Source organism: Fukomys damarensis, unplaced genomic scaffold (genome assembly GCF_012274545.1).
Source record: "Fukomys damarensis isolate Sample0158 unplaced genomic scaffold, DMR_v1.0_HiC HiC_scaffold_13, whole genome shotgun sequence".
NCBI classification, from domain to species: Eukaryota; Metazoa; Chordata; class Mammalia; order Rodentia; family Bathyergidae; genus Fukomys; species Fukomys damarensis.
This window is the reverse complement of record NW_022900925.1, coordinates 24,457,636-24,475,128: the sequence shown is the minus strand read 5'-3', so window position 1 is coordinate 24,475,128 and position 17,493 is coordinate 24,457,636. Positions and strand designations below refer to the sequence as shown.

General features: G+C 35.1%; 1 protein-coding gene across 3 annotated transcripts in view; it reads left to right on the top strand.

Annotated features, from left to right (window-relative positions):
- Positions 1–17,493, top strand: part of Usp32 (ubiquitin specific peptidase 32) — a 128,568-nt gene that overhangs the window by 35,880 nt on the left and 75,195 nt on the right. For all 3 annotated transcript variants that reach the window (XM_010626764.3, XM_010626765.3, XM_010626763.3), the window contains exon 4: positions 637–796. In XM_010626764.3, the coding sequence (XP_010625066.1) occupies positions 637–796 (160 nt within the window). The remainder of the gene's footprint in view (positions 1–636; positions 797–17,493) is intronic.

Below are 17,493 nucleotides of genomic sequence, written 5' to 3'. Positions count from 1 at the left end.
TGTTTTTTCAGCCTGTATACTTTTTTCTTCCCAAGATTTAACAAGACAAATTCTTGCATAGAAAGTAAAGAGACATTGCTTCTTTTTTATTCCATTGGGCTTGCGAATACATGCTTTCTGGGATCCTGATTGTCAGGCTAGGACTCTTGGACAGTTGTTTTACATTTGCAAATGAAATTTAAATGTGTTTAATTTTGTACGGATTTAAGTAAAAATATGCTAATTTAGATTGTGAAGTACTAGAGTGAGGAAAGTCAAGTGAAATTTTTGATTTATTAAATATATCTAAACAAAATTTGGCTTATTAGCATTGAACTTCTTCAATGATCTAATAAAATAATTTGTAGTTAGTACATAGATTTTATGTAGATGGAAATTCTGAAGTACCATTTTACCATCTTTTTGACATTGAGCTAAATCTCCAGCCTCAGTTATTTTATTTTATTTTATTTTTTAGCCTCAGTTATTTTAAAAACAGATTTTTTCTGCATATATATATACCCTGTAATGTTACTTTCATAATTACTCCTTTGTAGATAGTAGAATAGTAAATGTTAGTTAATTTTGGGTTGTGTAGATTCCAAGTAAGATATCCTATGATTTAACAAAACTTATGTTTTGTCATTTTAATTTTAGGGTGAAAAGGTAAACTATGAAAAGTTTAGAAATTGGCTGCTTCTAAACAAAGATGCTTTTACCTTTTCTCGTTGGCTACTATCTGGAGGTGTATATGTTACCCTCACTGATGATAGTGATACTCCCACTTTCTACCAAACTCTGGCTGGAGTCACACATTGTAAGTATTGATATTACATTGTTTTCTGTTCACCTTTTAATAGAATTGTCTGATAGTATTAGAAAATGCTGATAAAGAAATTTTTTGTGCTTTTTTTTCTTGAAGTACAGAATAAAATGAAATGCTAGATCATGGAAAATATAACTCTGTATGACTTGTCCTTAACTAAACTATATTAGTTTTCTAGAGCTACTACAAATTATAATTCATAAATGTGAAAACTTTCTTACAGTTCCACTGGGTAAAGTCAGGGTATTAACAGGGCTGTGTTCACTCCAAAGGAGGAATCCATCCTTGCTTCTTCTGGATTTCGGTGACCCTGAGCATTCCTCAGCTGATAGCAGCATAACTCTGTTTTCTTGCTCTGTCTTCACACGGTCGTCTTTGTGTGTCTCTGTGTCTTTTCCTCATACAAGAATACCTGTCCATAGATTTAGGGCCCAGCCTAAATCTAGAATTTTCCTTCAAGCTCCTTAACTCATAAGATATACGAACACCTTACTTCCAAATAATGTCACACTCTGAAGTTCCAAGTGACTATGAATTTTTGGGAGACACTATTCAACCCACTGCTCTAAAAGTGTAACTTTTTCCAGTTGTGTTCCCCAGTTGTTCTGAAAACTGCTTGCACCTTGCATTTTCTACTTCCTAACACTGAACACTGAAATACCCTCTCTTTGACTATTAAATCCCAAGTCTTCCTTTAAGATTTAAATAAAATCTTTTTTAATGTAGTCTTTTTAAAATACAACCTTTTAATGCAGCCTTCCTATCAGAAATCATTTCTCCTTCCTCTAAATTTTCCTAACAATTTACTTAAATCCTTAAATGAACTAAGTACCTTTATCTTGTATTCTGTTTATTTGTGCTTGTCATCTCCTAAATCATGCTATCCTTTTAGGCATAACATCTTCTGTTCATTCCTTTTCCCCCTGCCAAGCCTAAGTATTTGTTCAGTGAATATAGGACAGTGAGTGTCAAGTGGTATTTGTATATATTCCTTTATATGACTTACAGTAACTTGGCTATTATGCGCCACCTACTTTTTCCCATTTTCTTTCCATTAGGTTTTAGTTTGGTTTTTTGTTTGTTTGTTTGTTTGTTTTTAATGTGCTCCTGAAGCAAGCACTTTTTTTTTTTAAAACTAGTCTGAGCATTGAACTTGGGGACCCTCACAACAAACTACATCCCTAGCCCTTTTTTGTTTTTTATTTTGACAGAGGATCTTGCTAAATTGCTGAAGCTGGGCTCAAACTCAGTCCTCCTGCCTCAGCCTCCCAGAGTGCTGAGGTTACAGGCCTGGCCATTCTATTGCTACTTGTAAGTTCTGACTGATAAATTCAGGCAAGAATGGGCAATGAACTTGATTCTACTATGGTTCAGTACTCTTTTAGATTGGAAAGCCTTTAAAATTTTTATCTTTTGCATAAAAAAATTGAGAACCTTTTTATGCTCATGGTAAGGTATCAGTTAATATTTATCAGTCATATGGATATTCTCTTGAACTTTTGCATTTAAAAGTTTATTCATGATCAGTGCATTATTTTTCCTTTAGTATTAAGAATGTACCTGCTTTCTGTGAATGCCTTGTTATGTGTTAACCACAAAAAAATTCTGCTACTTAAAAAAAAAATTCTGAGACTTTTAGAACAGTGGAAATATCATAGAAAAACATTATTCAAGACTATTACAGGCTGGGCAAGATAGCACATACCTGTAATCCCAGCATTTGAGAGGCTGATGCAGGAGGATTGCTGTGAATTTGAAGCCAGCCTACATAATGTGTTCATGACCAGCCTGAACTAGTTAGGGAGGCCCCGTCTCAAAAAAAAGAAAAGAAAAGAAAAGAAAAATTACAATACCCTTTTTGCAATAGAGGAAAGAGATTAGATTTGACTCTGCTACAAGAACAGGAGGTGCTCAGTAATGAATGTAACTGTACTGTATACCTAGAATATACCAATAAACTCAATAAAAAGAAAAAAAAAAAGAACAGGAGGGAATTTATTTCCAAGTAACACGGTAAGGTAGTCAGTGAAAGAATTGTTGAGAGAGCTATCAAAGGTAAGATGTTCTTGCTAAAGGCAGCCCAAGGACTTATATTTTGAAGGTATAGTTTGAGATCAGATTTCAAAGGGAGAAGATGACTTTAGTCTAATTCTTTGCTAAAACTAGGCTGAGCAGGCCAAGGATTTGCTTGAAATGAAACTACTTTGCAAGAGGAAATGTTGCTTATTGTTTTTTTCTTTTATTGTTTATATTGAAAGTACGCTAGTATTAAAGAATATAAACTTATTTAATCAGTAAAATGATTTTCAAAATGTTTAAAATTTTATCCCATCATGTTCCAGTTTTATTTAAAAATGACTTTTTTTTTGGTACCGGGGATTGAGCTCGGGTCCTTGCACTTGCAAGGCAGGCCACCCAACCACTGAGCTAAATCCCCAGCCCAAAAATGACTTTTATATTTACTTTTTTATCAGTTGGAAATTTTTTCAGATTTTCATAAATATGTAAAAGTTCACATGCCTTTGCCTTGTTAAAAATATTTTGAAAAATTTAAAACCAGTGGATTCATTATTTCATCTACAATAAGGACTTTCTAATTTCTAAACGCAGTGTTTTATGGTTTTATATATTTACTGATACCTCTGTGGTATCTTAAGTTTTCTTAAAATTCTCTTTTTCTTTGACTTTCTTTTAATTTTGTTTTTTGAGACAGGGCCTCCCTATGTAGCCCAGGCTGGCCTTGAATTCACAGCGGTTCTCCTACCTCATCCTCCCAAGTGCTGGAATTATTGGTGTGCTCCATCATACCCAGCTCTTTTCGCTTTTGAAACATAATAGTTTCCTAATTATTTCTTTCAAATTTTCTCTGTGGTTGCCCTTTATTATCTGTTTTTAAATATAGGTTATTTCTCATGGATCTGTCCTTTTCTCTCTTTTATTCTTGGATTATGTGCATGTGTTACTCCACTGTAGCCATTTTCAATGCTTTGTCTATCCTTCATATCTTGCAGGTGATATAACTGGAAAGACTTCTGGTTTTGAGTTGTGTTTCAAGTGACAAATGCCTCTTGGTTATATTTTCTAACATTTTAATATCATACCTAAAACCATATTCATTTTTCCATGCCTCAACCTATTTAATGGTTAAAAAAGACAAAACAACATATTCGTCCTCCTGTGTTTTCTATCTTGGTTGATAGTATTTGTAATCCCAGAGTCCAATTTGAGATCACCTTTGTCTTTTCATATTAGATCTTGTCAATCCTAACTCAGCAATATTTCTTAACATCTACCTACATTCTTTTATTTTTCATTTGTTCCTTCTTTTTTTCCTTTCTTTTTCTTCCCTTCATCCATCCATCATTATGGTAGTTTCTTTGTCTTATTGCCTACTTCTTAATGATGGAAAAGAATGATAGGTAATGTTCTTTATTCATTTTTAATGTTAAAGTTCTTCTAATTAATTACTTCACTTCCCTGCTCAGAAACTTTGAGAATTTTTCATCACCTACAGAACAGTTTAAACTGTTAGTTTCTTGTCCATAATTTAGTTTTTCATATCCATTTCACATCACATGTGTTCTCAGCTTCATCTACAGGTCATGTTTTATGTCTACCCCATGAACTTTTTAATTTTTTTGGTTGGTAGCAGGGATCGAACTCAGGACCTTGCTTTTGTGAGACATGTGCAGTGCCACTGAGCTAAATCCCTAGCCCTACTCCATGAACTTTTATAGCCACGATATACTATCCTTCCTAATCTTTAAGAATGAATTTCACCTTTTAGTGCTTCATAATTGAAATACTTTGTCATCAAAGCCCAACTCAAATTCTATCTCTTGTGTCAAGCCTAGTATTTTAAAACTTGAATTACTTTACCATTTGCATTTCTCTTAACAGTTTACATTTTAATTAAAGCAATTAGTATGCTTTTGGCCTTATCTTAGAATTCAGAATGGTTTTGTTACAAACCTCTTGTGGACAAAACTTGAATCCTATTCATCTTTGAGTTGCTCTTAGTGTAATGGACTATCTGAATGTTATTAGGTTGAATTGGGTTGAAAATATTTCAACTGTGAAAATTATATTTTTTTTAAGCCTTGATTTATCTTTTTGTCTTTTGCTTTTCCTTTTTTATGATATTAAGAATCAAACCCAGGGCTGGGGATTTAGCTCAGTGATGCCGCCACCTGTTTTGCAAGCACAGGGTCCTGAGTTCAATCCCTGGTACCAAAAAAAATAAATAAATAAAAGAATCAAACCCAGGGCCTCCCACGTACACTACTGTGTATGTATTCCAAAGCTCAAGGACTGGAGTTAAATCCCCAGTGCCAAAAAAAAAAAAAAAATCAATGCATATAAAACTCAGCCTAATTCCTAATTTTTAAACATTTCATATCCTCAGAAATGAGCAGAGGTGGCAGGCATGGTGGCGCACTCCTGTAATTCCAGCACTCGGGAGGCTGAGGCAGGAGGATTGCTCTGAGTTTGAGACCAGCCTGGGCTACATAGTTAGTTCCAGGTCAGTCTTAACTACATAGTGACACCCTGTCTCAAAAAAGCCAAAAAAAAAAAAGTAGAAGGTATATGTTGTTTTAGGATTATAGGACCAAAATCAGATCGTAGAGAAGGACTAAGATAAATCATGTTTGAATAAAGTTTAACATTTATATTTATAGTATATAAATGGTCATATAAAAACAAACTATGGGCCAGGGATTTAGCTCAGTGTTTCTGCTGCCTGCCTCACAAGCGCAAGGACTCAAATTGGATCCCTAGTACCAAAAAAATAAAAATAAAAAAAACTATGTATGGGGAAAATGAGTTATGATACTTCTAAATTTAACAAACTGCTAAAGGTTGAAAAGTTGTTCTTTCTGCTAGGGATGTAGCTCAGTGGTGCCATGTCTGCCTGGCAAGTGCAAGGTCCCAAGTTTTACTCCTGGTACCAGAAAAAGAAAAAAAAAAAAGTTGTTCCTTCTGAAACAACTAAATAATGTTTAGCTAAATAATGTAAGATACAGAAAACTGATCAGCATTAAGTTAAGGCGCTGAAAAAATCAGTTTATTTTAAATGCAAAGGGAATTATCCATCAAAATAGTTTCATGTCCTCTAATTTATGGTAGCCATGGAAATAAGTAAGTAATGTGTGATAAAAGCCTGAGGAAATATGAGGCAAGATCCAAAACCAAGGTGAGTGTTGAAATTAAAAATTTATTACAGCTGGGTGTGGTGGCGCACACCTGTAATCCCAGCACTCTGGGAGGCCGAGGCAGGAGGATCGCTCTGAGTTCACTGAGTTCACTAGATCTGACACTGTCCAATATTTGACTCTTCCCCAAAGTCAAAATGACTGTCAAAGGTAAATGTTTTGAATTGAATTCAGTACATCTAGGCAGTCATGATAGCACAACTACAGACAATCCCAGGACTTCCAGAACTACTTCAGAAAGTGGCAAGAATGATGGGATAAATGCGTTCAAAGTGAGGAGTACATATTTTGAGGGGAAATAATGACAGTGTCATTTACTGTAATAAAATTTAAAAAATTTAAATGTTCATATTATTAGCTTACAATTATACTATATTTTCTCATAACATTTTTTATTTGCTTAATACATTTTTGCTTTTTGGGTATTTTTGGTGGTGGTGGTGGTAGTAGGCATGGAACTGGGAGCCTTGTGCATGTTAGGCAAATGCTCAACCACTTACCTATAGTTCAGCCTCTTTACTGAATATTTGAATATCCCCAAATTTAAAAAATGACTCACACTGTAAGTCTATGATGGTATATTGATAGTTATAAGCTATTTCTGAGCATTGGAATTATTTGGAGAGAAAATTTAAAATCCAGATTACTAGCTCTGTTGACAAAGATAGTGGTCTAGGATTCTCTATTTTAGAGACAGTTAGGGTAATTTATTTATTTATTGTGGTACCAGGGATTGAACTCAGGACCTGCCTAAATACTGAGCTAAAATCCCCGGCCCCAACTAGGGTAATTTTGATGTAAATAGACTATGAACTGTATTTTGAGTCAGACAGACTGCCCCTGCCACTTACTAGTCATGTAGCTGTGGGTATTTGTTTAATCTCTTTGAACTTGTTTTTCCTTCTCTGGAAAATGGGGATGATGGTACAATTTAGTTCCTATTGCCTGTTTTAAGGAGAGGTAAATGAGATAATGCCTTTTTAAAATGACTTTGTCCTGTGCCTGGTAGAGAATATGTGTTTTAGTTAGTGTATCCTCTTGTGAACAGCTTGTGAATGACAGTGGACTTTATCCCTCTATCTCTGTATAATAATTGTGGGTTAAGCTATTTTCTAATTCAGAGCTCTCCAAGAGTACAAAAGTTATCTGCCTGGATATATGGAATGAAGTTTATTACCAGTTTATTTGCTTTTATTTATAATTTATAGAAACAAAGAACCAAAAGTAAACAAGGTCAGTAGACAACTGAATTTTCACTGACTTCAGGAAGCAGCCACTTACTTAAATGGTATTATCATGAAACCATTATCACAGTCAGAATTACTGCCAAATTTCTTACAGAAATTCTGACATGTGTAAGTACATTCTGACAACAGATTTATATTATCTATAAACTTAGCCTCTGCTACACTGTTTGCCTTCATGGGTTCTTCAATTCAAATAATTTTTAGTACATTGAACTTTTCAAATGATGTGTTAGAAATGTGGAAACTCATAAAAAAAGAGGGAATGTTATTAAGTGATTTATAAGTAGATAGAAAAGAAATATTTTTTAAAGCAGGCCAGTGACACCACTTCAACAATGAGCCAAAGTATCGGGGAAACAAAAAGGAGTTATTTTTTTTACTTGTAAATAACATTTACATTAGAGTACAGAAGCCTTTTTTCACATATAAAGTAAAATTTGAAGCCAAGTAAATTCTGCCATATTTCGTCAATTTTTAAAGTCAGATGTGGTGATACACATTTGCAATCCTAGCACTCTGGGAGGCTGAGGCAGGAGGAAATCCAAATTGGAGCCTAGCCTGGCCCACTGAGTGACTTAGCAAGACCTTGTCTAAATAAATAATCAAGATTTATTCTCTTCATGTAATGCACAGATGAAACTAGAGAACTGTTTGTATTCAATATAGAGCTAGGATAATTAACTTGATTTATGCTAGATTAAAAAAATTTTTTTGTGACTCTGAGGATTGAACCCAGGGCCTCACACATGCTAGGCAGGAGCACTCCATTGAGATGTATCCATTGATTTTTGTCATGGCAAGTACAATTTTCAAATCCTAGACTGTTGTAATCTTTTCCTTGTTTGAATTAAGAAATCAAATTCAGGGCCAGGGATTTGGCTCATTGGTTTCGCTACCTGCCTCGCAGGTGCAGGGGTCCTAGTTCAACCCCCGGTACCAAAACAAAACAAAACAAAAACCAAATTCAATCTTTAACCCATGTTTTAACGAATCCTGACCAATTTTTAGAAATCTTGGTTGTTGTATTTTTCTCTTATAATTTGCTGTTTAAACATCTTTAAGACTAGAATTTATTAAAAGTTTGCCCAGTATAAACAGGATTTTTAAATGGCAATGTTTAAAACCATTATTACTGGAGATGGACAGTTTTAAATAAGTGTAGCTATTATTGCATTCTATCTTCTCCTCCCCCACCTTTACCTTATCCTCAACTTTCCCCCTTCCCCAGACCCTAATCATTTTGTCCATAATTATTTAGCACATATAATGTTGGAGTTTGGAGAGACAGACGAAAAGCTCAAAATATATTTAGTTTCAATCAGCTTTTCACAGTTTTAAATCTATTTATCCCATCCGCTACCATAACACATGAATAGCCTTAACCAAGCACAGACTGATAATTCTGAGTCTTCAGAGACTGCCAGCTTTTGAAATGTCTACATTGTGACTGAGTTGCCCACTAGTTGTAGTTTAAACTGTCATGTTTAATAAAGTAAAATTTATTCTTGTTTTCTGCCTTTCATCTTGGTTTTCTTGTATAAATTCTATAAGTTAACATTTGCCTTGTTTTTGAATTAAAACATAACACATTCTGTGTAGTTATTCTGTCTTGCCTTCAGGTTCTTTTCTTTTTGTTTTTTTTTTTGTTTTTTTTGTTTTTTTTTGAAACAGGATCTTGCTATGTATCCCAGGCTGACCTCAAACTCATAGCAGTCCTCCTGCCTCAGCCTCCCGAGTGCTGGGATTACAGGTGTAATCTAGCATTAAAGAGCTGTTTCTGCAGCTGGATCCTTTGTGAGGGGAGACTTGATTAGGATGGCCCAAAGTGTAGGCCAAGAATGATTTAGAATGTTGGGCTTATGGTGTGCTGCTGTCATGACCCAGAAAACATTATGCCAGTAAGTGAGTAAATTCATTCTTACTTAAGCCAGTAAAGTTTAAATTTTGATACTGATTTACCAACTGCAAATTGAGTAATTACTGAAATTACTGCCTTAAGTGAAAATAGATTAGTTGAATTCCCTCTTTATAGCAATTCAGCTGCCAGTTTTTATAAAATGTTTGGTGATAATAAGTATTATATGTATAATTTGTTTTAGCTAATTCTTCACAGATGTTTAAACATTTTATAATGTATATCCAGAAAATAAATAGATACATAAGTTTAAAAGTCAGAACTGAGCCGGGCATGATGGTACACACCTATAATCCCAGGACTCAGGAGGCTGAGGCAGGAGGATCGCTGTGAGTTCAAGATCAGCCTGGGGTGTGTAGTGAGTTCCAGGTCAGTCTCAACTATGTAGTGAGACCCCGTCAAAAAAACAAAAACAAAAACAAAAAAATTCAGAACCGAAAAGGAATAAATAAAGAGCAAGGACCTGAGTTCAATCCCCGATGCCCTCCCCCCAAAAATGATAAGAAATGCTCAGGTTCTAGATGTGGTTAGTAGAAAGATAAAGCAAAGGAATTGTGTTTAAGATAATAAACATACTTTTCAAAATTTAAGAAATATCAAGGTTACTGTAATTTTTCCATGTTCTAATGTAGTGTTATATAAGCACTAGTCAGAAGTAATTATTGAACAACTATTATGTACTTAATACCTAGAAATATAGAAAGAAGAACATGATTTCTATCAGGACTGCTGTATTCTACCTTTTATTTCAGGTTCAGTTTTTTTTTTTTTTTTTTTTTTGGTACCAGGGATTGAACTCGGGTCCTTGCACTTGCAAGACAAGTGGCGGAACCACTGAACTAAATTCCCGGCCTTACAGGTTCAGATTTTTAAACTATGCCAGTCCCTTACTTGAAGGAAAGGCTAGAACTTGAGAACACTAATGTTTTTGTAGAGAAAAGGAGAACTCTTTTTCTTCTTTCCAATCTTCCTCCCTCCTCATAAATGGAGTGGACAAACATCTTACCTAGGAAATAGGGGTTAATAATGCAGCCTCAATTTATATATCAGAATCTTTTGTATTCTCCCCTTTGCTAAAATTAAAAAATGCTCTCTCTCTTTTTTTTTTTTTTTTTTAGTACTGGGGATCAAACTTGGGTCCTTGCACTTGCAAGACAGGCGGCAGAACCACTGAGCTAAGTCCTCAGCCCCAAATTTGGATAAATGAAATATAGCTCAGCTTTTGGGGGCGGTACCAGGGATCAAACTCAGGACCATGTACTTGTGAGGCAGGTGTTGTGCCACTGAGCTAAGTCCCTGGCCCTTCTCTTAAACAAATCCATTTATGTGAATTTTGTTTTTTCTTTTACTTCTTTATTTATTGTGTGCACTGGCACTGGTGATCTAACTCAGGGCCCTGTATATTCTAGGCAATTGCTCTCCCTATGAGTTCCACCCACAGCCTGAGTTCTGAGGTTATTTAAAATAGATGCTTCAGTTAAAAAAAAAAAAAAAAAAACATTCTTAAGTTGAAGTTCTATATATTTAAAAACTAGTTCCCATTGCAGTGTAATTGGAGCTTTATAAATATCTAATGAGATTAAAATGTAGTGTATTTGTTGTTTTTTCAAAAAAACCCTACATGACATAGTATGTATTTCTATGTGAAGATTTTTGTTTTGTTTTAATCATAGAGTTGCTGATGATACACCCTTGATGGAGGAAACAGTCCTCCTCTATGGGGAAATAATTGTCCCTTTTTTTTGTACTGGGAATTGAACTCAGGTCCTTGCACTTGTGAGGCAGGTGGCAGCACCACTGAGCTAAATCCCCGGCCCATGGTTGGTTGTCCTCTTCAACTAACTAAGCAGCTTCAGGAGGGACACATGGAACTGTGAGGGAGGAAGGGGATACCTTCCTAGCCAGCCAGATCAGCCAAATCAACCCTGGTGATCAGTGGGGTGACAGATGTCACAGCCAGGTCACCCTCACATCCTTTTTTTTGTTTTGTTTTTTGGAGACAGGGTCTCATTATATAGTTCAAGCTGGCCTTGAACTCACAGCGATCCTCCTGTCTCAGCCTCCTGTGTACTAGAATTACAGGCATATACCTCCATGCCCAGCTTGTGGCAAAATCTTAAAAATGAGTTTATTTAAAATTACAAACTAGGATTTGTTTTGTTTTGTAATTTGAGAAATCATGTAAGGAATGAAAGCAATGAAAATATTTCCTGAACAACCTGGTGACATTCAATTAAATTAAAATAGTATAATTAGTTATATAAAAACATGCAACTATATTTTGTTTTCTTTTTCTTTCTTTCTTTTTTTTTGGTACTAGGGATCAAACTTGGGACCTTGTGCTTGTGAGGCAGGTGGCAGAACCACTGAGCTAAATCCCCGACCCTTTCTGTTTTCTTTTGACACTACATTTTCAATGTTTTTCTTGCAATAAAATATATTACTAGTGTAATAAAAGCAAGGAGTAATGGAAACGAAAGCTTGTATTATAAGTTATAAATTTTAAGCAGACTGGCAAAAAGTAGAATTGTAATAATTGCTTTATGATGGTTGCATTAGTTGTAATACAGATTTTTTGGTATGTTTTATATCCAATAATAAAATTGTAACATCACTTTTGTAATTAAGTTTAAAGCAAATACAAGTATAAAAAAGCATGTCAAAGACTTTTGAAGTGACTTGAACAGTTTCCACTACTCATGTTTTATTTCCCCTTTAGTTACAATAATAAAGTAGCGTTTCTAATATGTAAGTTACAATTATATATTTTCTTAATTGACAGGAATAATATAATTGTCTAAAATTTGTAAAACATCATGATATGACTACAAGTGGTGCAGTTAATTATCAAAATCTGTTGTGATACAAGAAACCTTTGTGTGTTTTTGTTGAAAATGAAAATACTATAAGCCAAAAATTTTATTGTCCACAATTTGCTTTTTAAATTTTAAGATTTTGTTTTCTTATTATTTTAATCTGCAGAATACTTCTAATACCAGTTTACTGAATAATTTTGATTAATCTGACCACACAGATCCTGTCTTAGTACCACTATCTTCCAAATAAGATGTTTTTGATAGTAATTTGGTTTAGAATGAGTGGTATAGAATTGGATATAGTATTTGAGCTTTTGATGACTTGGGAGATTTACTTTCTAGCGTTTAACATTTATTTAATATGGATAAGTATATTTATGGAAATAAGCTATTTTATAGTAACCGGGCAAGCATTATTTATACATATACCTGTGGCACCCCTTCTCTGTTGGGAGCACTTTGGTTCCTGTGAGGCATTGGGCAGTGTTTTAGAGATACTCTCAGCTTTCACAACTTGGTGGCTACTGCCAGTATATAGTGGAAAAGACCAAAGTGCTGCTAAATATCCTGTAGTGAATGCAGTAGACAGCCTTTTACCAGAAAAAAACTGATTCCAAATGTCAGTAGTGTCATCAGAAATGTTGGTCTATAAGACAGAGAAAAAAACGTTCGATTTAGTGATTTTACTTGAGTGCAAATTAAATAATAGGCGCTAATTCCCTTGTTCCTTTCCTTTCCTTTCTAAGATTATAATGACTTAGATAATTAACAGAACAGAAACCTAATAAAAATAATTAATACAGCCTGGGCTATACAGTGAGTTCCAGGGCAGCCTAAACTACATAGTGAGACCCTGTCTCAAAAAACCAAAAAAAAAAAAAAAAAGTTAATATTGATTTCCATATTTAACTTTTTATAATGTTATCTTAGAACCCTGTCTCTTGTTTATAATTACTTTTATGATTAGTTCCTTTTGAATGATGTAAGTGTGGATTAACTGTATTAACACTTTTGGGGTCCTTTTTCACAGCTTTTATAGATGATTAAGAGGACTCCAGGGGTACCCAAGTTAAGAACTTTCCATGAGAGTATTCTTTGTAAAATGGAATCTAGGTAGAGTCATTGTACTTGCACAGGTACATGTTGTCAAGACCTTTTTATTTTCTACTAGGGCAGAAATACATATGAGAAATAGAAGCTCAGCAAATTTTTGTTTATTCATTAAACTTATTTATTGAATTTTACAATACCATTATGAACAAAAAAACATCAAAAACTTTGCCCTTGAAGAGCGTATGTTCTAGTTGGGAGGTAATAAACAAGGCAAATAAATTACATATATGAGACATCGATATTATTATTGACTAAAATAAAGCGGGGGGGAGGTAGAGGAGTATGATGAATTGAATAGCTTGGGTGATATGAGAATGTGACATTTGAATAAAGACTGAATGAGTTGTGGGAGTAAGCCAGCAGATAGATATCTTAGGGAACAATGTTGAAAAGTTTTGAAGCAGCATTTCTAAAATATTTTTCTTTTGAAATTTTTATTGAAACTAAACTTCTGTTTCTTGCAAGTTGTCTGGCTGTCACTTGTTAATTGGTTTTCATCTTATTGCTTTCTGATTGAACATATTACTGGTTTTAATAGACAGGATTAACTGATCTTCCTGCTTCTATTCTTGCTGTCCTTCAAGTAGTCATGGGATTCTGTGATTAAATCACTCCACTCCTATGCTTCAGGCCCCTCCGGTGGTTCAACATTTTTCTTAAAACTGAAGTCCTTACAATAGCCTGTTTTATCTGGTGTCCATAAACCTCTGACTTTATCTCTTCTGCTGTACTGTTATTCCTTCTCATCCCCCACCATCTCTACTTTAGCCAGTCTGATCTTTTTCTTCCTTAAATTTGCCGAGTATGCTCTCTTTTTGAGGCTTTTCTCTAAAAAATTTCTTTTCCTCTATATTTGTCCCTTTGCCTCCTTTAGATTGTTCCTCATATGTTGCACGCTCAGTGTAATCTTCCGTAACTACTCTATTTAAGGCCATGCTGTGCATCTCTCTAGACCCTATTTGGGGCCATGTTGTACTTTTTCATTTATTTAGATCTTTATAATACTTGTGAAATTTCTTTATGAAAATCTCACTTATATAATTTTTTAAGACATCTACATCTTATGTGAGAGGTGCTATTATTGATAAACCTTTTCTTTAATATTTTCTTAGGTTATTGATATTATATGAAAAAGCATTGATTTTTGTATATTTATTTTTTCATCCCAACAGATATAAACTCACTTGTAATTTGTATAATAAATTCTCTTGAGCATTTTTATATACATTCTGCTTATATACAAGTAACCTTGTTTTTCCCCCAATATTCATATTTTATGCTTTATTGCATTAGCCAGAATTTTCAGATTCATGTTAATAACGAGAAAGAGAAATGTTCTGCTTCATTTTGGGAAATAGGAGAAAAAGACTTCCAGTCCTATTATAATGCCATGAAATAACCACATAAACTAAAAAATCCTGCTCTTCTTTAAAGCCATTAAAGGTGTGTACATGCAAGGAAATACTAAAACTCAAAGCAAAACTGAACTCCAGAGGGCTGAGTTCTTGCTAGATGATTGAAGGATATGGGAAAGTGGATGAGGCCAGGTGCTGAGATTGGAATGAGCCTGCCAGGGGACAGTCTGTGCTAGAATGGAGAGAAACCAGCCAAACTTTTAGAGAAACCTCTGTCATGTTTGAATCCCAAATGCAAAGATTATCTTCCCTACCTAGTAATTCTGTCATACAGAAATTTTGCAAAGTCTAGGAGACTGGAAGTGAAAAGAAATCTTAAGACAATAAAAATGATTAGTAAATGGGGAGGAGAGGAGGGGTGAAGGGAAGGGCAGGGACAAGGGGAAAAAATGAGAACCAAGAGCTGTCATGTAAAGGTACAAGATCCCAATGATGAATGTAACTGTACTGTATACCTGAAATGTACCAATAAACTCAATAAAAAGAAAAAAAAATGATTGGGGTTGCCCAGGGACTAATGAGGAAGAAGGAACAAATAGGAAAGACACAGAAGAGTCTTAGGGGAGTGAAATTATTTCTCTCTGATACTACCATCATATAGTACCATTATAGATTTGTCCAAACTTGTAGAATATACAACACCAAGAGCAAAACCTATGTAAATTACGGGCTTTGGGTGAAAATGGTGTCAGTGTAGCCTCCCCAGTTGTGACAAATGTACCACTCTGGTGGGAGCTATTGGCCGTTGAGGAGACTATCAGAGTAGGAGCATATGGGAAATCTCTATCTTTTGCTCAGTTTTCTTATTAACCAAAAAAATCCTCTTTAATAAAAGTCTGAGTGTGTGTGTAGGGGGTGGATATTTGGCAATCTTGCAATTTCAAGGCTTCACAGTTGCAAAGTGTTCAGTCTGAGTCTCTCAGTGGTGTCTCATGGCTCAGTGATTCTGAAGTCCTGTTGTTTTGTGATTTCCTGCACTTGATGTCTGTAACACAGGGACTGTCAAACATTTTCTTAAAGAGGCAGATACTAGTTATTTCAGGCTTGTGTGCCTTTGAACTGGGTCGAAGTTACCTAGTTCTATTATTAGAACCACAATGATTTATATATAACACAATATCAAACATACGTGTAAGTTGGGTCTCAGAAAAAGGTAGAAAATATTGGAAATAATAATAGCAAAAAATTTCTAAATTGGTGAAAATGAATCTCTCAGATCCAAGCACACCAAGCAAGTCTCAGATAGCTGATAAAATCTCATCACTAGGGATGTAACTTAGTGATAGAGAACCTACCTAACCTGCACAAGGATCTAGATTTAACACCCCAGCACCACAAAAGAAAGAGAGAACTAAACTGTTTTTGATTCATTGAAATCTTTCTCATTAGTTTCCTTACTTGTGCTAAGATCTGGAAAGTGACTACAGGCAGAAAGTCAGGGCAATGAAGATGTTCATCTCATTCATTTCCTTCATCTGTTCTCTAATTTCTAGAAATAGTGGTTTTATATATAGTGGACCCTTGATTTATGACCAGCTTGACATATGAACAAGTTGGGTTATAACCAGAATTTTAGTTTTAATTTATAACCAAAGTCCTGAGTTTGCAGGACTGAATGCTGGCTGCTTGTGTAGTTGTAAATAAAGACTCACAATGCCTGAAAAGGAGATATATATATATATATATATAAAGCATCAGTCTTAGCTCAGATGTGTGTGTGTTTTTGGACATGATTTCAGCCAGTGCTTTATATAATTATTATGATTACAGCTATCAGATCACCCCCAAAAAGCAAGAAAAGAATCTAAGGGAGGAAGGGAAGATAAAGCAATCACAATCTAAAAGAGGAAGGAAATTGCTGAGAAATGAGAGTGGCATTTGTGTGACCAGTCTTGCTAATATATACAGCATGTTGAAATCCACCACCTCACCAGTCTTACAGAGAAAAGATTTGTATAAGGATTGCTGCCAACGGTGTTACACAAATTAGTAAGTCACTATCAACAGTGTTAGATGAGGCTGAAAGGCTTTTATTAATGTGGATAAATGAAAGGCAGATGGCAGGTTATAGCCTGAGTCTATATTTTTTTGTGAAAAAGCTAGGGCCGTATATGCAGCTCTCGTAAAGGATAATCCACCAGTGAGTGATAACAGTGAAACATTTCATGCCAGTAAGGGGCGATTTCACACTTTTAAAGCAAGACCTGGGGTTGGTAAATAACTAGGTGTAGTGAAGCAGCCAGTGCTGAAAAAAAGGCTGCTGAAAAATTACATACATCACTTCAAAATGCCACAAAGAAGTAGCTTTTGCTCTCCAGTTTTCAACTGTGATGACACTGGCCTTTTCTGGAAGAAAATGCCCGGGAGAACATACATTACCCAGGAAGAGAAGAAAATGCTGGACCACAAGCCTATGAAATATAGGTTAACCTTATTGCTATGTGCCAGTGCAAGTGGCAATCTCAAGATACAGCCTCTCTTGATTTATTACTCTGAGAACCCTGGAATGTTCAGAAAACAAAGTCATGAAGAATAGGCTAGGGGTCATGTGGAGATCTAATGCAAGTCTGAGTAACAAGAATACTTTTTCTTGAATGGATCAGGGAGGCTTCCTGTCCTACTGTTAAGAAATATCTAGGCTCTCTTCATCATGGACAGTGCTCCTGCTCACCCATGAAATTTGGAAGAAGAATTACCATGGCTTTTAGTCAAGTTCCCCCCATCTAATACAACTCCTCTACTGAAGCCTGTGGACCATCAGGTTACAGCTAACCTCGAGAAGCTATACACCAAGGAACTGTTCCTAAAGTGCTTCCAGATGATCTCAGATACAGATTTAACCCTTAAAGAGTTCTGGAAGGACTAGTCTATCCTTTCCCATGTGAGATTAATTGAGAAGGCCAATGTCTCTAAGGACAGCAAGATTTGCCTGGAAGGAAGTGTGGCTCAAAATTATACAGGAGAGAAGA